Genomic DNA, 21,162 nt, shown 5'->3' with positions numbered 1-21,162 from the left:
ATTCAGTCATTTTGGTGCTGTTGATGGAGAGAGGTAAAGAAGGACCATGAGTTAGCACGGAACCGTTAGCTCGACTGATGGCAGTTGATGAAGTTTTAGTGTTGGCTGCAAAACTACACTAACACCTAATCTGGATTGTAGTATTGCAGCGTTGCTTATTCACTGTGAATGGGCTCACACTGCATGTGGCAGAGGTTGAGAAATGTATAACTTTCCAATCAAATCACTGACATTTACTATCATGTTTAAGTTCAAACTCTACATTGTCAAAAGTAGGCGCTGGGACAAGACTGTGTTTTGGTAGAACACAGGACAACAATGGCGGACACCACGTGAAAAACCTTGATATCATATTATTGATATCACGCCATGATGGACAGAGCTCGGCTAACTCCAGCTGCAGGGTCAAGTACGCACATCGCCAAGCATTAAAGCAACACATGTGTGTGAGTTCACTGTCACTGTATAACACTACATGGAAAAAAAGCAGCACACATTAAAGGTGCAAAATGTAAAACTGAATGCCATCATATGAGACTAAATCAAACATGATCTCACATGCCCACATGTGTAATCCCCTGAAAACAGATATGAAAACATACATGAGACATTATGTATGCATCAAATTACTTACTAGTCCAGGGGGAAAGGGCTTTCCTGGGAAGTTAATTTGCCTTCAGCTACTGTAGATGCTTTGAACTATGCTTGACACTACTGCTCAGTTCTTTACCCGATGGGTCTATTGCTGTGTTAAAGTGGAACTTGACAGCACATCCTACAGCGCGGGGGGGGCGTCTGTGACACTTGAATGTAACAGGCAAACCGACGACCGAAACAGAAGTTCCATAAGAACACACAGAAACTGTGACTTCACTCCCTGCTTGAGACAAGCCTGGGTGAACCGAGCTGAGTCTGATTTCTTTTTGCAGACACATGTGGCAAGGACGCCGTTTCAAAAAGAGAAGCGTTCACAAATGGGATTTTTTCCACTGGTGCGCTAGAGTGGGGGGTTAACTCAATTATGACAGAGAAGTGACGTGTGAGCTTTTGTAGAAATCCGGCCACTGTAGAGCAGCTGTCTTTAGATTCGGCTGTTGCTTCCCGTTTAAGGGACTTGCTCCCCGGAGCTTCCCCAGGTAAAAGATTTTAGACACCATTACTAGACAGCCAACAAAACCGATTGGTTGTAGGTCTATTCAGTTGCGTAAGGAGGTATTTTGATCTACAACCGTTTGTCACACCTCTTGAAAGTGGGCGGTGACTACACTCTTTCCAGACTCCACAATACTGTATTTTATGGGTCACATTTGTTTCCTGACATCTTATAAAGCTAAATATTGCTGCATGTAAGTAAATAAGAGTCTGATCAAGAAATTAAAGAATACTTAAAGAATACATACTTAAGTCTACACGGGGGAGACAAATTCTCCATTATTTAATTTAAAAAAAATTCAGATGAACTAATTACTGCTCATGGAGATGAATAACTGAACTCTGGTGCTTTAGAAATGAGTAACTATAATGAATAATGGGTTATTTATTGCATTTTTCCAGTCAGGGGCTCAGCACTGGTTAGATGCATATGTTAGATTACAGGCTCTTAGTAACTGCCAGTGGCATTAAAACAATAAAGCATTGCATTTGATTCACATTCATCAAATGGAAAAGGAACACTTGGTCCAAATGGAAAAAATAGCACGCTATTAAAGTGCAACGCTGTCTAGTGTAATATCGATTTGTTAATGGGAGGACAGAGATAAGTAACACTTACTTTAAGATAGTTTTAATACAAGTGCTACACCCTCCATGCTTACATATGTTCACGAGTACAGGCACGCTGCTCTCAGTCAGAGAGGAAACCCTCAATCTACAACATGAATTTTCTATTTCAAACTTCCTTCATCTTTTATACATTTTGCACGCGAAACAGCCAGAGCAGCATATGGCCACAGAGCTCATGTTTTCTCTGAAGTGATAACATCAGTGGTACAGTGGAACTCTCCCAAAGCATACATACAGTATGTCACCGAGCCAAAAGCCTAAAGTCAAACCTCCAAACAGCAAATGACCAATGATTAAGTCAGGATGCCTGTTTGGACAACTGCCTGCAAACTCATACATAGTAATAATATTTTAAGGTCACTCCCATTAGCAGGGCTGTTTGGAAAACACACATAAACGTGCGTGCGTGCACACACACACACATACAGTAGATTTGTGATATTACGTCGTTGATAAAAACACATTTCATGTGTTGCATATACACGGACGCTAATAATTGCAAACACTTGTACATAAAAGTGCAGACCCTGCGTGCACATCCTGTTACATGTATGTGTAAATGTAAATGGTATAGGAAATAAAATACAGGCCCACACATACACTGACACATGTGCACACACACGCACACACACTCAAAATGTCCTCACGATGATAGGTTTTCCACCACAATCTGTCCTCACAAGCACAGAAACACCTTTACACGTTCATATTCGACTCAAATGCATTTACAAGTGAGTGCCAAAATCTATTACAAACACATGCACTGCATTAACGTGCTGTCTGTAAAAAAAACTCCTGAATAAATAAGACCCACACACACGTACAACCACAAATACACACACACAAGTATGTATTCACACACAGAGAGGGAAATGCTCTCAGCCTTTCGGTGCTGATAAGGCTCCCCTAAATATTTGTTTTAAGTCGGGTGTTGAGAGAAGCAGCTGAGTTCAGCGCTGCTCAGACAGTCTCACTCTTATTACTGTTATTATTATTATTACTCACAGTTTCTTTGAGCTGGGATCCAACAAACAAGAGTGGGCGTGGGTGGTCCGCAGCACCCTCACCTCATCAATCAACACAACTGGTCACGCACACACACAGATGCACTGTTGGCACCACGAGGACAGGATATTTAGCGTAAACCTGGAGCGGTCGAGTTTCACTGGACGAGCTATGATGTTTCTGTGAGTTATAGATACAGACAGTCTCGTCGTACGGTCAGCTTACAGAGTAATATGAGGACGATCCCGGTGAAGGGCTTGTGGCGCGTTCGCACGGAACGTGAAACGATTTTCGCATTGCGATACGCTCATGATTCACCATCTTGAATCATTTGTGTGTGTATAAGTAAATATTACCAGAGACTATACTCGCTGGCGAGCTAATGCTGGAGCTAACCAACAGCTATCGATCAACCATCGACAGTGCGACCCACAGCCTACCAAGTGACCTGCAGATGTTTTCAAAAGTTAGCAGGAAGTCCAACTTTCATTCAACATACAGGAGGATGGGGATGTTGGCGGAATCGTAAGCAGATATCTCATCTTTGCTGGTTTCATGTCACCCGGTGCAAACAACACAGATTTATGTCTACTTTTGACTTTGGATAGTTTACATTATTAAATTGCTAACTGATATGTTGTTTACTGTACATAAGAAAATCAATTTCACAAATATCCTATTTTTTTATGAAAAATCACAACAGAACCAGGTCAGCAGCACATTTGCTTTTAAGATGCATTTCTGTGCAGTTAAAGCCAACAGGACGAATACTATGCTGCTAACTTGGTTCTGGATTAATACAGTTGAAGGGCAACATAAAGAAATGGAACCTACACACACACACCTACTGAATGAATTTTGACAGTTCATCTTCACCATATCAGCTTTCTTAAAAGTCTTTCACAGCTAAAGTTTTGGAGATTTATTTGCTCTGTTATTATTCTGCCAGTGTTTGGTCTTCATGAACAGAAGAATGTCACATTATTTTATGCTGCATCCTTCATCTGAAATACGGTCTGACCTGACGGAGGGAGCGTTTCTGTGTATACACCTGCAGCACGGGGGGGGTTTCATCTCACCATACTGCTGAACTGGGTTTTCTGAACAGCTGACTTCACTTCTGAAACTTTTACTAGTGCAATATTGCTGTCGCCTCTGTCGTAACATAAAATAAATCACTTCCTGTGTGCAGTGTGGGAATGTCTCTCACAATATCATTTGTGTATATTAAAACTAGAGTTCTAATAGTAAAACCCTGGAAAGGGGGATTAAATGACCTGAAGTCAAAAGTTGAAAGTCTGATCCATGAAGCAGACATGGACTGTATGACCCATTGTGCTGGAAGTACTAAAAATGTCATCTGAAAAACTCTACATCAATAATGTTCAAAAAACATGTTTCAGGTTTTTTCTTTTTCTTTTTTTTTTTTACAGCACAGGCAGATGCAGTACAGCTGACAGACCAGTTACTCTACCTGGATACTATACAGTAAACGTATGGGTTTGTCATCGGTGATGACCCACTTAAAAGCTTAACCTTACAAAGTTACACAATTCATTTTACCAATTTAAAAGTATTCTCAGGACTTGTTAACAAGGGCCCAGTTCTGGTTTGTGGCTACTAAGCCAATAAACAGGCCTTAAACCTGTGGTTTCCCGGCATGGACCAATAAAGCAAAAATACTGCTTCATACCAGTACCGAGATTCTGCATCCATACCATCACAGTTTTCATAACATTTATGTATATAAGTGTGAAAAAGAAAACTACATTTTGTAAAGAAATAGACTAACAGCAGCCAGATATCACCTGAGTTACAAACACTTTCAGCATTCCACACTAAAAAAAACAAAAATAATCATCACAAGAGCAGTTTATGATGCTTTTTTACATACAATGATTGAATTTCATTGCGCTGAATGTACAAAACACTGAGTTTAAATGTGTTCGTAGGATCTGTGCAGTTTGAAGTCACGGTCGCTGGAAAGTGGAAATAGTACGAATACAAACGAGAGGCATGTCCATTTAGCTGATTCATTTGACACCACCAAAGTGACTCAGCTTGTTATGAAACAGTTTACATTTCATGCTGTAAACACACGGTGTCTGGTATTTCTTCAGTGATGCCCATGAAGTGACACCATGGCACTGAGCACTCAGCACCAAAGATGGAGGCAAAGTAAAAATACCCCTACTGCTTAAAAATATTGTATATCGTGAAATGACACGATGCAAGTAAACTCGCATATAAAACGCGCTATTGTTCCTGAGCCTGTGCTGCACTCAGCTGAGACACGGTCGGTCATGTTGAGCACCGGTTCACTCTCCATATGGCTTCAATGGAATTTATGTTAGGCAGGCACCAATAAGCTAAATCTAGTTAGCAACATTATATCATTGGAGGCTAATCTAATTTCAGGCCTAGTGTGTTTTAGTCGTCAGTGACTCTTTCTCTCTCCCCTCCTCTCCTTCATCTTCTGACCTGCCTCTCCCTCTGTCCATCCATCCATCTTCCTCTGCGAGTGTCACCTGCCCTGCGAGCTGGCGACGCTGGGTCTTGGCCTTAGCGTGAGAGCCTCGTTTGCCCTGACTGGAAGCTTTGTTTTCCCTGTGAATCTGCCAGAGAGTGTGTTCCTGTGTCTGTGTGTCTGTGTGAGCTGGAGGAGAATGTCAGATAGACAGTGATGTGTTACATCAGTGAGCATTCCAGCTCCGAGACACTCTAAGTGTGTGAGGAGACAGAAGGAGAGTGAAAACTGTCATGTTTGAACACTGCATGTAAAACACAAACTACAACTAATACATAGCAGAAAAAAGTACACAGTCATGGTTTAGGAAGCTTCCATACAATTCTCTCAGCAGTTGCATGGAAATAATACTAGAGTGTGTTGGGGCTTAGTGGGCGGAGCCTCCCGGTCTGCTCTGAGGCAATGTGGTTATGGATGTAAGTGAAATTGTGTTCTAAATCATTACAGATGTTACTTGTACATGGTCATTAGCGTTACTGTCCTTCACATTGTTTCTACAATGTTTCCACTATTTACAGTTGTTGTGAAAGAATGTGTTTGTATGAGGACGCATGATGCTGTTCCCAGTGTTGTGCCAGTTAACACTTGAAAAAAACTAGTACAAGTTCAGTTCAGTTTTCATTCATTTTGAACTAAGTATGTATATAGTGTACATATATATATACATATATATATATATATATATATATATATATATATATATATATACATACATATATATATATATACATATATATATCCTCCTTCTACCCATGAACCACCATCACCATTTGATGCAGATGTGGTTAATGTCTGGCCTTGCTCTCCCAGAGTGGTCAACACTTGGTGCACTTTTTTTTTCTGTCCGAGTCTCAACTGAGTCCAAAATGTTAAGAAAAGCTCAAGTTCAAAATTTGTAAACCGATAAACAAAAACTAAAAATCTTGCTTAATGAATGTCATGCATACACCTGGCTGTGTCGTCCCTCCCGTATGAGTGGAAGTGGAGGGCAATGTTGTGCCTGTTGGTAACAATAAGATCACGCTAACTGCTAACACTTTGCTACAATATGCCAGAGAAATAGATGCGGTGAATGTGTGTATAGGTGAGGAAAGTGTGTGTGTGTGTGTGTGTGTGTGGTTCAAGGTCTGTGTTAATGGCTCCACTGTGCTGTGCGTGTCTAAGTGCTGGGGCCACAGCTTCTGGCAAACGGAGCCACTGAGCAAGATACCATCTGCCTCTGCCCATCTTAGTCTCACGCCAAGACCAACACACACACACACAGAGCCTTCAAACACACTATATACAGGCTCATCTCACAACGGAAACACTTGAAGTGCACATATATTAACATGGAAATCCCAGAAACTATAAAGAATTCACTAAATGCCAAACATTTCTCCCTCTCTCGCTCTCGAACCCAGAGGGTTGAGTGTATCATATGTGGATCATATGTGGACGGGATGACATGTCAACTGTTGCCGTGTTCCAGCAGAAAGCTGGCGGAAATCAGATCTTCTGAGTCAAGGCCAAGGAAACGTTTTTAACATCATTTGTGATGCTCGTGTAGAAGAACCACAATGGAAACAAATGAATGAAATGCCTTGTGGTCCACATTCATTCATCTGTAGCTTGAGGTCTGGAGTCTGAAGATGCATGGGGCTCTTGTCTAGACAAGGCTAGGATTTGTTATAAGTTTTATCAAGCATGAATCCTGATTGCGCAGTGTTCATGTTTCTGTGTAGATTATTTATTATTTGACAGCTGGGCAATTTTTGGTGTTTTTGGGGCTGAAGTCAGCCAATGGTCATACAGTATATGTATCAGACACACTTACTGTTTTGTTCATCTTACTATCCCAGCAACATGTTTTGTTGTTTTCAGTCAACTTTTCAACCAATAAATAAATATGTCTACAGCTGTCAGACATAAAAATGTCCTGAGAACTGGGTCCAGACTTTTTTTACTCAGCTGCCTTGAATATTCCGGAAGTTTTCCTGCTGTGTTTTCACCTCAGCTTAATGGCACATTAACCAAAGATTTGACTAGGAAGCTGGCAGGAAACATTCTGACAGTTGCATTCTCACAAACAGTCCCTGGGGACATTGTTGGTAAAATTTTAATGCATGCTTGAAAGGAGATCAAAAGCTGCTGTCAGTGAAATCCTTTAGTAAGAACCTCCATTTTCTGACAGCTATTAGTGATCGAGAGTTTTTGCTTGGGGTTATTCAGTCTCAGGGCTCTGACAGTAAATCTAGGAGAAACTATTCCACAACACTTTCTCCAAGCAAGAGCCAGAACTGCACAAAGAGGCAGTTGGGCTGTGTGTCAGTGAATAGCCGTGTTTCCACTGAGCGGAACAGTTCGGTTTGGTACGGTTCCTCAAAATAACAAGCCCCAACTGTTCCATTTTGGGCACCCTTCCCTTGGGGTACCAGAGTAAAAATGGTATGGTACGGACTAGCTCCACCCACGACAGCCAGCTGATCGGTGCAACAGAAAAGCACCCCTTTCTGGCGATCATTTCTAGCGATCCCATGGAAGTCGAGGCAAACGCCCGCAGTCTATTCTCATTCAAAGTTTGACGTCTTGTTGAGACAAAGAGCCACAAACTGAGCAGCAAAGAAAGAGCTGCTTTGTCTGTTGTCTTGTTGTCTGCTAGGTCACATTTGATGTCTTCCTTAGTTGTCGTTGCACCGGTACAACGTCACACTACATATCTCTCTGACGCCTTCATCGGACACAGCTCATACGCTGCAGATCAAGTAAATGTACTGTTAGCCTGACCCGGGGCTTTACCATTTTAAACCGTATACTGTACTGTACTGAACTGAACTGCACCACGATGGAACATGAACGCTCTTAATCACCAAACACATGAGGTGAACAGTTGACCACTCCTTTGGCAATTTTGCATTTTGTTTCTTTTCAACTTGACACAAAAAAACACTATATACACCAGTATATTGAATTACACATTTATGCAAACACTCAAGTCTGAATCTCATCATTCAAAACTAGTTCAACACAAGGTTATGAGGCTTTTTCATGGCAGACACTTCAGGAAAACCATCGCCACATGAATAATGATTTAATATAATGATGAGTTCCAAATACAGTCTACCAAACAGCATTATTGCATCCACAGCAAAACAATAGAGGTGAGAATAATTCATTTTCTGATGAAAATAACATTAAACGAACCCCAAAGTTCAACATTATTCTTGCCTAGAACCTGCAAACTTGTGATGGTCACATATTCCCAAAGCTACAAAGATGGGTGAAATAGGAACCACGGGTTCGATCTGAATATAGGTCCTACACACACTGTTGCAAACTCTACCCATCCATCACATTGTAACTGAGATGGACAACACTGGAGGAACCAGGTCTTTTTTCTCATTACATGCCAAACCACGACTATTCATGTCACTCTCTTCCTCACACACAGGAACATTTCCTACATGTTACGGAGCAGAAGTGCTGTGCTATTAGATTAGCCTACAGAGACTGAAGCCTCTCTGTCTGTATGAATGGATGGAGGAACCAGCAAGTCCATCACATTCCCTCTGGATGATGTCTTCAGCACAGCTCAAGGCACAGGAAAGAGAGTGTGTGTGTGTTTGTGTATGTGTACGTATCATGGGTGTATTTTGATGTAATGTGATCAGTAATGAATTTTGTGTTGCATTAAAGGGGTGGAGGGTAGGTGGGGTGATGGGAGTCGAGATGTGAGGCGATGGGGAGGAGGGGGCAAGAGGAAACTGACTACTAGTGTCCGGGAGTCTCTAGCATCTAATCTAATGAAGAAACACGGGGTGGGGGGGGTGGAGAGAGTGATGAGAAGAAAGAGAGAGAGCATTACAAATGAGGTTAAGTCCAAGATGGGAGGGGGGTTACTGGGACAGATATGGCCGAGGATAGTTGGGGTGGGTGATAGTCGATGCTAAATCCATTAGGGACTTGTGAGACCCCCACTCTCCTACCCCAATACCCCACCCCTAAACCCCCCATACACACACACATTTAAATCAAAGGGACTCTTGTTCACTTAAGAAGGGGGGCAGAAAAATAGAAAGAGCACTGGCGCTTCCTAAATGAGTTAACCATTTGGACTGTCAGGGCCAACGGCATGTCTGCTGCGCGCACACACACACACACACACACAAAGGAAGCCTCAAAGTAAAGCAAGGTGTGTGTGGATGTACCAAAACGCACATGTACATGCACCGTTACACTTCTCCTTTTGGATTTCATAGACTTGCATTCGTTTCCTGGAGCAGGTTCGTCCAGAACCTTAACTATAACCCTAAGAGTGGCAATATGAGGATTGGAATAAGGGTCTCTGACATTTGAGAGAGGCTCCAGACCACTGTGCTACTCATATAGATCAGCCAATGATGTCATAGTGGACATGTGCACCAAGGCACAGTGATGACCTTGAACCAATACCAACCATAACCAATACTTGCATAGCTCTAAGCATCCGTCCACCCTCAGAGGGAGGGAGGATCGTCAATAGAAATCATCCTACAGTGAGCTCGTCCATCTGCCGACCTTTACTTTTACAGTATTGTTGGAACATAATTGAAAAGCAACAGGAAACATTATCATTATCAACGTATCAACGAAACGTATGTGCTAGCGGGACAATGGTGTAGATACAGAGTTTGGTGATGTCTGAGTTGATGAAAATGTGAGATTTTAGTGTTAAATTACACTACAGTGACTTCAAGAATTACATGAAGTCAGTATAGGTGTTCAGAGTACATTTTTGATTGAATGAAGACATTTTTTTTAACCTGAGCGAGCGACAAACCTCATGTAAGAAAACTTAACATGTCTCTTCAAACATGAACAGACCAATCAGAGGGTTACGGTTTCAGAGAGTGACGTAACACTTCCTGTGGACATCATATTAAAAACTTTTTTTTCTATCAAACCGTGCTGTAAAATCACAGATTAGATTCACCAGAAAGGAAACCAGGTCACTGAAGCCACAGGATGAGCATCATTATTCACTCTGGCTTGTGAGAAATCACACTGGATGTGATCTACACTTACGGTGCATTTCAGAATCTCCCTTTAGAAACTGAGAACAATAGAACGTGCTGTGCATGTTCATGTCAAACATGTATGCGTCTACATACATGTGTATGTTTAAGAGTGTTATTTTGTGCATTTTCACAACTGACCTGTCGCAGACCCGACTATATCCCTGGAGGGTGACTCTGACATGGCGTCGGCCAGTCTCTCCCGTAGACCTTCGTCGGTGGCATCTGCTGATCCGATGTTGTGTCGTGGCACGCCGAAGCTTTCTGGCCAGCTACCACATACCTCAAGCAGGGTCACACCACGTCCATCGAATGGCCCTGTGAACACACACACACACACACACACACAGACATGGTTAATATTTATTTACTAACTGTATTTAGTAAGCTGATTAGTGAGATCAGGAAAACTTTAACAAAAATAATTACCCATCTGCCATTATCCATCCATTTGATGGAAGAATAAGAGGAGAGGTACACTATAGATATGTCAGAAAGGTGACACATACTGTAAACAAGCAACCACCCATGTTCATGATCACACACTATATCTGATTTAGTCTTATATACCAAAGCCCAATCTAAGTGTTTTCGAACTGTAGGAAGAAGCTGGAGTAGATGGAGAGAGCCTTTCCACACACAGGAGGAGAAAAGGGGGAGAAGATCTCCACATGGAAAGGCTCTGGAATGTGAGATGACTGACTGATTCAACATTTTCCATATATTTCATCAAGATTCAAATCAATCTCAGACACCCGTGGTTATTGTCTGACACTACATGTTCCTGTGTAGACAGCAGATATCTGATATCTAAGCCAAGGTTTTCTACGCACCGTATCCCATTTACAGTCCAACAAGCAATGTGAGAAACTACCTTTCTTTTACTGTACTTAAATGTCACAGATTATCTATTGTTAAGGAGTTCTTCAATTTTTAAAAACTGAAAAAATGGGTAAGTGCATTTGCAGGATACTGTTTTATATGAGGCTGTCATTTGTGACCTCTCCAGACGTGATCTACAGAAAATGTACAGAAAGTTTGACTGAGGCATTTTTCGTTTTTCATTCAACAGCAGGAGACTGTCTGGAACATCCAGGTGAGGGGCGGAGCCTGGCTAGAGCACGCAAGAGGCAGGAAACTTGCCTGATCACCCGCTATGAATTATCCAGAACTTTTCCTGCTGTGCTCACTCGGGCATTATCTGGAAATTTGATTAAGGAACAGGCAGGAGAAGTTCAAGAAGATGTACAGGGCGGCTTTTATGGACGTATGCAATCTCACACAACCGAACATGTCCAGACTTAAGTGCAGGTCTGACAGCAGTTTAAGTCTCTGGTGAACTAATATGTCTCTTGTCATTTATTTATACGGCTCATTTCAACAGCAAGGCAATTCAAAGTCATTGAAAGTAAATGAAGAAATGACTAAAGGAATTAAAAAGTCTACATTTACAAGTCATTCAAGTCTTTTTATCTCTCTACATAACAGTGTGTTTAAATAGGTTGACTTTGAACATAATGTTAGCAGCATGAATCATTTGGAAGTAGGACTCCGGAGGAACATGTATGTGAGGAAAACATTTCTCCTCCAGCACAACACAAGTGATTTTACTCCACACAAACAACCTTCATGCCTGTCAAAGCAAATCCCCAAAGAAACGGCACTGTGTCTTAATCTTCTCTCCTTTCTGTCTGCCATAATTTCTACAATCAGACAGATCTTGTGCTTTGGAGCCAGGGAGTCTGCAACCTGTCTCTCTCTCTCTCCCTCTCTGTGTTTGTGTGTGATAAGCTAGTGGGGCAGACAAGCAGGCACGCACACACACTAAAACAACTGGTTTATTCTATTAGTGTGTTCATTTGACTGAGCCACTGTGCCTGCGAGCACTGAGAGGTGATAGAGTCTGAGAAGAATGATTGAGCAGTGGTTCTGGTGAAGTGTTGCCGTGACTCAGCATGCCAGTAAGCAACAAAACAAATACATGACCTCACGGCTTGAGTTTTAGCTTATCATTGCCATCGGTTCCGCATATCAGCATCTCTCCCCTCGTTAACACCCAGGAAATATGTGACAGACAGTGGCGCGCAGGAAATGGCTGAGCAAAACAAGCACACGATCTTCACGATAGGGTTTTGATGGTTACTGTTCACTGGTGGGAAAACCTGCACAAACGCTGAATCAAATCTCAAAAATCCGACAAATATTTAGGGGACTATTCAGCAGTCAGTTAATCCAAATTATAGCTGAATTTAGCACAAAAACTGGGAAGAGGCGATTCTCTTATCTTACTGCAACCTCTTAAAGTGACAGCTCCGGTTTTTTGAAGTTTAGTTGTGTTGTACCCTTGCTCTCTGTAACAACATGGCTGTTGCATATGAAGTCAGTGATGGTTTTTAAGAATATCTCCCACTTAAACTCACCATTAGTCAGTCTTTTCCCACTGAAATTTGAAGTCTGCAGATTGCTCACTTTCCAGCACCAAAGTCTATAGAAAAACATCAGCATTCAGATTTGACAGTTGCTGCCTTATTTGCTAAGTTTCTGTCACTTAAGCCGTGTTTGGACGATGTGGACGGTAAAGTCCTTGGTCCGTGGTGTGATGTCGTACCGTTGTGTTGACGAATAACGACATCGAACGCGACACAACAGACAACGATGGAGGACATGAAGCAGCTTGTTTTTTTTCCTGCTCAGTTTGTGGCTGTCTGACAAGACGTCAAGCTGTGTATGACAAAAGACTGCAAGCGTAGAAGAAACACTGCTCGGAAGGGAGTGATGCTTTTCCGTCACCCAATCAGCTGACTGTCATGGGTCTAGCTCCACCCATACTGTACTGTATCATTACTCTGGTACCCCAAAGGAAGGGTACGGAGAAATGGAGCAGTTGGGGCTGGTTATTTTGGTACTATTCCTTATGGAAACTCAGTTGAAACACGCCATTAGGTCATTCAAAACACGAAAATCACAAAATAACACATGAACTTGAACTCACTGATCCACTCACAGTGGATCAAGATCAACAGCTCCTGTGTGCCACAATGTAAAATCCCTCATTTACTCCACGGACTCTGGCTCTATGGTGCATGAAATGAGAGGTTTACAAAGCCACACAAACTTCACTCTCCAGTCAGAACAGACTGCCTAATGGTGAGATAAACCTACACACATGTTCTTCAAAGAGCATACATGGCAAATATTTAATAGATGAGCCATTTGTTAAGTGTGTAAACTCTGTTTTTCCTGGTGTCGCAGGCTGCCTGTGTCTTGTGGATTCTTGGCAAAGGGTAAACAGCACAGTCAGAACCTCATACTAGGTCACTTGAAAAATCCACTGTCCCTTTAAAATGACTCTCAATAACCTCAAAGCGTTTTTACGGTTTCATTAGATTTCTCTGCTTTATCAATTTAAGGTCACATCGGGAGAGATAACTGCTGGTGCCTCTCTCTTTAATAGACTGTGACTTACCCATGTGGCTACACTACGCTCTGTGACGTAACACATGTTGCTTAATTTGACTGCTGACACAAAAGCAATCCACAAGCAGCAGACCACAGTTTGAGATCAAAAGCTGGAACATTTGCTGCAGATTGTTGTGGTTTTGTGATGACATTGTGAGGGAAAACCATGATCTTTTCCTCGTTGTGCTTAAACCTAAATGCATTCATAACCAGGACATGGTTATCATTAACCCTTATTTCCTTATTCTAGCCGCAAGTGGTTAGAACACTATCGTGTTGATACGCATGCCTGTAGATGATCATTTTGGTTCAGAAAACACATCGCTTTTTAGTGCATTATCTATCGCTCTATGGACGGTTAACACAACATTCTGTGTAGAACATTAGTTCAGTCATGGAAGATTGTATCGAAAATAAAATTAAACTTTAATGGTTTAATGTTTTTTAATGGTCATTTTTGCCACTTAAAACTAATCATCTCTCTTCCTCCCAATTGAGTGGACACGCAAACTTTGGAACATTTCTCCACACGCTCTTGTGGGTATCAGGACAGGATAGAACGACATCAAAGGGAAAAGTGAAGACAATAACAGAAAAGAGCCTCTCTTCCTGGAAAGACCAGGGACTGTGTGCTCTATCTGTGTCTCTGGATAAGCTATTTGCTGGAGGTACTGTACGCGACACACGACATGAAAGAGGATAAAAGATGGTGAGTGGTAAAGATGAAGGCCAATCAACAAGGCCTGGAGTATTTAGTTGCCCCGACTAAAACATCAGGGATGAATTGAATTTCTATATTTGATTATTTGTTTATTTGACAGTGTTAAATGTGCTCCAGCAAACGACTACAGTTCATATCATGTTACTGATGTGAATGCCACGAGGGCCTGAGCAGAATGTGCTTAAACCCCTACCATCCTGTGCATCTACACATACACTAAGACCTGTGTGAAACGCTTCGAGAGGGTGGATTTATCGTCGATATGCAAGGACTCAAATTACCAAACGGTCAGCTGGAGGTTGTGCCAGATTGTGCCTTTACGAGCAACGAGACTCACTTTACTCACTCAAAGCAAACTGTTGTGTTCAGATCAGTATTTACAGCTACAAAAATCAATCCTGCCTCTACGGACACACACACACACATCTACACACACCAGGGTTTAGCTTCCTGATAACTATGCTGGACTTCAGAGGCATCCTGTGTGTGTGTGTGTGTGTGTGTGTGTGTGTGTGCGTATATAAGTCCATGTCCTGAGGCCTGGCCAGTCTCAGCCCCGCTGCAGTCCAGTGACAGGTGCTAATGCTGGGGCGAGAGGCTGCACGGGTCTCCATGCTCCCCACTGTGATAACACAGGCTGGCCTCCAAAAGCATACAAACACTCTCTCTAACACACACACAGTAGTCTGCTCCCTGATAGCTAGTAAACTGCACAGATCAAAGGTTGTGACTGCAGTGGCTTCTCTGGATGATAAGGCCTTGGCAGAAGGTTAGGAAGAGCTTTAAGCTTATCAGACCAGGCTTTGGCCAATATGAGTATTTGAGGACAATACTGATTGCTTTCAACTAAAACTAGTTTTTAATCTGCTTAAATGTCAACATTTTTAGCATATTTAAGTTTGCCCTAATGCAGAGATTTAACGTTCCTTAATAGTACTTGTCACTTGGAGGACAACACGTGCTGAGACCAACGCAAAGACTAAATATAATTAATCATTTGAAATGATTTATTAAGTCGGGCTGGTCACTCAACCACACAACCGGTCGTGGTGGCGAAAATCTGAACTCAACAATGGGACCATTTTCATTTTCACTCTTCAATCCAAACACTTAGCGCTGTTCGATATATTTTTACTTCCTGATTGACTTCACAGAAGAAACCATGGAGACCAATCTTTTGAGAGCTCTGGTTGAACTTTTTGTGATTTCTTTTATCCTCCTGATGACAATGTAACTGGGATTTGGATTAAGAAATGATTGTCAGCTTGTGACTGATCAGAAGTTTCTCAGTTTCTGCACATCAAGACTAAAACGTAGCCCTATCATTTACCAACAATTGATGTAGCCTCAGTACTGGGTCTGAAAGCATAGCTGCTGCACTAGCGGGCTGCTTTCACAATATAGAAGCAGATAATGTGCAATAGATATGAGTTGGTTATAGGAGCAACGTCCTAATACCATTAAGAATTTTGAAAATGTCACAGTTACTGACTGAAATGGGCTCCATCCATACATTTTAGTGCTGGCTTATTTGTGTTTTCTGTCCGTAAACCTCTTCAATATGTAAGGACTCAAAACACATCCTGGATTGTTGTTTTCTCCCTCCATCATGTTAAAACCCAGCTGGATTAAAAGCCACTCTCCACACAGCTGTTAGCCCCCACATACTGGCCCTACTTATCCCTCCAGCCAGCGCTACTTTCCTTAAAGATTTAATCATACTGCAGCAGTGTGTGTGTGTGTGTGTGTGTGTGTGTGTGTGTACACCTATATAGCAGGAGCTTAGAATGGCACAGTTGGACATGACATCACATGCGCACATCACAATCACCTCTCTCAGTACATGGACATTCAATTTCACCATTTTACAATTGAAACAGCTCCTTTAAAACTGGACGCTGCAAACTAAACATATTAACCCTTTACACTAAAATACACTAAATATGTATTCTGTTAATGCAAGAGTAGGCAGGGTCACTAGTTTCATTCTTAAATAAGCAATATTTCGGGATTACAGCTCCCTCCTATCACAGGATGAGCACTGACAGACACTCATTTCATTCCCAACAGATAACCAGAGGAAGTCTCTACACCGAAAACATCTCTGCCAATGTTCACATGTTCATTCATAATTGACTTGCCAATTTACTCAGATGTTCAACAGCATTGTTTCCCCCTTCAGATCTGGTTTTTATGGAAGTTGCTGCCAAGGTGAACGTCCAACATCAACACCTGACAGGGGTCACGTCACCTGCTGTGATGAAAGGACCCCCACTACACACACACTGGGAACACACAATGCACACACGCACGCACGCACGCACGCACACACACACAATGATCCGGTGCATCATGCCACTGTTTCTGGGTTACCTGAGCAGTTAGAATGCTAACACCTGGTCCGCACTAATTCAATTAGGCTTTAGTGCAAGGGGGCTGATCAAACAAATTCCTTTATTATGGGTGCTGTATAATATGTAATGGTGCGTGTCTGTGTGATTAGACTTGAGTGGTGTTACTAGGATGTCAGGAACAGTCTGTTACTAACAAACAGACCATAAATCAGATGGTGGTGCACTGGGTCAGGTGGGAACTACACTATGTTTGGAGTTTGTTAAGCACACCTCTAAAATCCAACGTCATCCAATTCAACAGTAAAATGTGTCTCACACAGTGAGGCTGATAACGTTCCACTTTTGTTAAGACTGTTGCAGAACCATTTGGACTAGTTAATGGTTGCCTTAGGTTAAATTGGGTAGCATCGTTTAAAAAGCTTGTAATGGATCCTTGGTAGTTAAACCAAGTTTAGTCTTTTAACATAAATGTGTCACTTAGTCATCTGAGTCACTTTTGTTAGTGTTTTTAGGAAGACAAGTAAATCAAACACGGAGGCTGCATAAGACCTCAGACACTAACAGTAGTGCAACAGATCAGGTGGCTAAATCTTCGTCTGCTTTGCTTTAAGATTTGTTTTGTGCTTTGTGTTCTGGGAAGCTTTGTGCTTTCCTGCTACAGAGATAAGGAACAATTTGGTGCCATCACTGAAATCCTGTTTCAACCTCTTCAGCTGATGTAAATGGATCTGACACGGCTATAAACAAGAAATAAACGGACCGTAGCAACATTTAAATTTACGTTCCTAACGGTGGACCTGGACACATTAAATCTACTACCAACACAAGTTTGTATCAGCATGCTTAATATAGCTGTAGGCAGGAACCTCACAAAGTCAGATAGTCTCGAAAGGTCAGTGTACGCGTCAGTGTCGCACGTTTAATTCGGCGTGTGGCTAAGGCAGAGTACATCCACTCATTTATATACATATACAATGAAACCATTGATGTTATACAGATAACTTGACAAAAACACACTTTTAATAGACTCCCACTCCCCCACACTCACATACACGCCTGTGACTATGCCGTGAACCCGTGCTGACATCCCTTCAGGCTGTGTGTGTCTCTGTGAGTGTAAGAGAGTGAAAGAGAGTGACTCTGATATCCTCAGGGAAACACTGAGAGTGCAAGCTATCTTGCGGAGTATAGGTCTGTGGTGCAGGGTTAGTGTTAATGGAGATGTAAGCTCACAGGATTAGCACCCATAGCTAGATGTGTGTATGTGTGTGTGTTTTTGACAGGCAGGGCCTTTCTTTCATTACATTAAGGCCAATGCTTCTAAATCATTTACTCGCTTTGCAGTCTCGGTGGTGTCAGCTAAGTGTTAGTAATCCCCATCAATACCAGGGTCTGCCTCAAGGCACTTTACTCACTACCCCACTCACTCTCTCTTACACACACACACACACACACAGTGAAACATATGGCATTCAGATATGAAGACGCATTAACCTGTGCGCAGTTAATTGCAGACAAGTGTGCAGACTGCGCCACCATATGCACACACGCACTCTTACTGCCCGCTAAGCTAATTCAAGCCATGTCAAATTAGACGCCTGCAGTGCTTTGGCTTGTGTGTGTGTGTGTGTGTGTGTGTCCCAGGACTGTGTCATCACACACTCATGTGAACATGCGCACACACAAACACAGTCCAACACTCGAAGACTGTTAATGTAACCCCACAATGTGAATCTGTCATTCAGTTACAGAGACAATGATGGACACTACAACGAGGAAGATCATTGACACTTCATGACCCCCAACGGACACACAGGACTAATTACGCAGTAATTACACTACATGTGAAATCAATGGGCGACCAGAGCTCATCCAAGTTAATAAGGTTGTTGAGAAGACATAAGTATAAAGTATAAATGCTAGTACAATGTAAATCTCAGATAATGTCTGGTGCATGCATGAAGGACCATCACTTATTCAGGCTGACTGTAAATTTACAACAGTAGTGGAGGAGGAAATTCAATATGCTGATAGAAAACAGCTGACATTCATTTAACAACGTACTGTGTGGATCGACACGTACCGCACATACCGAGCGCTGGTTCCTGTAACCGTTCCACAAAGTTCTTTGGATCCAACAGTCACCATTTTATCAAGGTTTAGGCGTCTAGAAGTTGTTTAGAAGCAAGCGCTCGATGTCTTCTGTCACGCTGCACTCACAAATGTGACAGGAAAAGAGGGTGTGTGGGTGTGTGAAGAACTGAAATTACAGTTGTCTTGAAAGAGACCTCACCCTGGTTCTGGTGTTGGTTTGCAGAGAGCATTAATAATGGGCTAAAGGGGTCACTGATTAGAGGGGACCCCGAAGGGAACACTCAGCAGATCCCTGAAAGGGTGTGTGTTTGCAGACAAAATGGGCAGCACATCTATGTTTACTCTGACTCTGACATCAGCACAGTCCTGACCACTTTCACCAGAACTTTTGCAGTTGTAACTACCACACTACAGTTTTGCCATTCACCCATTCACGTTCACATCTGTATGCAGACCTGTCACACAACCACAAGAAGCAGTTTGAGGTTCATGTGAACCAGAGGACATGGGAATCAAACTATTAACCTTCAAATTAGAAGACAACCCGCTCTACCTCTTCAGCCACAAACGCCCCTGACTGCAGGGATGTGTGAATCAAATCAAATTTAGTGTTTCAAGCAAGATATATGTAAATTCATACGGCCTGGGTTTCATTACCTGATTGACATTTAATTAGAGATATTTCAGTTACAGTGTTAATTGTGATTGGCTATTACAGAGAGACATTTCGAGAACTAAAAACTCTCCTGTCTTTGCAGTTTTTAAATCCAAAATGAAACCAGACATGTAACACTTAACCTTGGTGCACATTCAGTGGAGGAGCTCCTGGTGGTCCTGTGTGCCTTATTTTCAGGTTTATACAATTCTCACACAGATCTTTTATTTAAAAACACATGGTAGAATCATTTTTTTAAACTAAGCCCTTCCTAATATTTCAGTTCAGAATTTTAGCCTAAAAGCTGGAATCTACAGGCTCATATTGTAAAATGAAATAGTTGCCTAATATCTGTTTGTGATCATTGTCTGTTTAATATGATATCATACTTGAGTGCACATCGGCATTCCATTTCTTTAACTATTATTTGAAATGTTTAACACATTTGTGGAAGGATAGCTCAGATTAAAAAAAGTGGCATCGTTTCCCTTTGTTCACACTCATTACAGCATCTTCTCTCTGCTCCACTGACGTGGCGTCCACATGATTAAAACTCCTTCTCGGCACAAAATGTTGTTTTCCATCGCACCAAAACAAAGATTGGGGAGTGTACGCGTCACGGTGCGAGCATGGCTGGCTAATTGATTTCAGGCTGGATCGTGTTGCTGTGTAATGGAGCAGGCTAACGTGATGATGTAGCCAGGATGGTCATGGTGATGACTTTCACAGGGACTCCAGTCCCATTTGTTTGTTTGACAGACTGCAGGGGTGTGTATGTGTGTGTGCAATGTGTGTGTGCGTGTGTCCATTTGGCATAAAAGGATATGGATTAAGCTATAGAGGTGACAGATGATATGTTTACAGGAGAATGTTTGCTCTCTGCACGATATTCAATTACAGAGTTTTTGTGTCGCCGCCTATGTATAAATACATGCATGTGTGTGAGGAAGAGGGAGTGTGCATCTGAATGTTGCACACTGTGTGTGAAAGGGTCGCAGGCTTTCATTAATCACACAGAGTTTGCTCACTTCCTTCCTCACTGAGCGTCTCTTGCTCATTCTAACCCCTGCACTCCTTCATTTGTCCTTTTATTTTTTTCTCCCTGGGAAGTGGTCCAATCCAAATCTAAACTGGTGCTGTCCACTGTTTACTGGAGTTACGACACAGCACAAATAAATACCGCAGTGTTATTTACTAAACAGGCCTACTCGTATACAGTGCTGCCCCCAAGATCCATCAACAGCAGGAGCCACGAATGAGTGTTAGAGGGAGGTGGGCTGTGTTTGCAGTACGGAGACGGATGGTGACGCGGCCCATGGCGTCCTGTGACATCACATGCCAGGTTATACCTGACTTTGACAGAGAAGGATTACTGTTCTTGGCATATATCTGTTGGTGCTATATGGGCTGGGCTTAATACGTCAGAGACTGCTGATCGACTAGGGTTTCCATGCACTGCCATCACAAAGAATCCCTCAAAAAAGAAAATATCAGGTGAGTGGCGGTCTGTTGATGTCAGAGGTCAGAGGAGA

General features: G+C 42.2%; 1 protein-coding gene across 2 annotated transcripts in view; it reads right to left on the bottom strand.

Moving 5' to 3' along the window:
- bcas3 (BCAS3 microtubule associated cell migration factor) overlaps nt 1–21,162 on the bottom strand; it is a 310,652-nt gene that overhangs the window by 21,411 nt on the left and 268,079 nt on the right. For both annotated transcript variants that reach the window (XM_044031520.1, XM_044031522.1), the window contains one exon: nt 10,489–10,665. In XM_044031520.1, the coding sequence (XP_043887455.1) occupies nt 10,489–10,665 (177 nt within the window). The remainder of the gene's footprint in view (nt 1–10,488; nt 10,666–21,162) is intronic.

Source organism: Solea senegalensis, linkage group LG8, assembly GCF_019176455.1.
Source record: "Solea senegalensis isolate Sse05_10M linkage group LG8, IFAPA_SoseM_1, whole genome shotgun sequence".
NCBI classification, from domain to species: Eukaryota; Metazoa; Chordata; class Actinopteri; order Pleuronectiformes; family Soleidae; genus Solea; species Solea senegalensis.
This window is presented reverse-complemented; position numbering and strand designations above follow the sequence as displayed.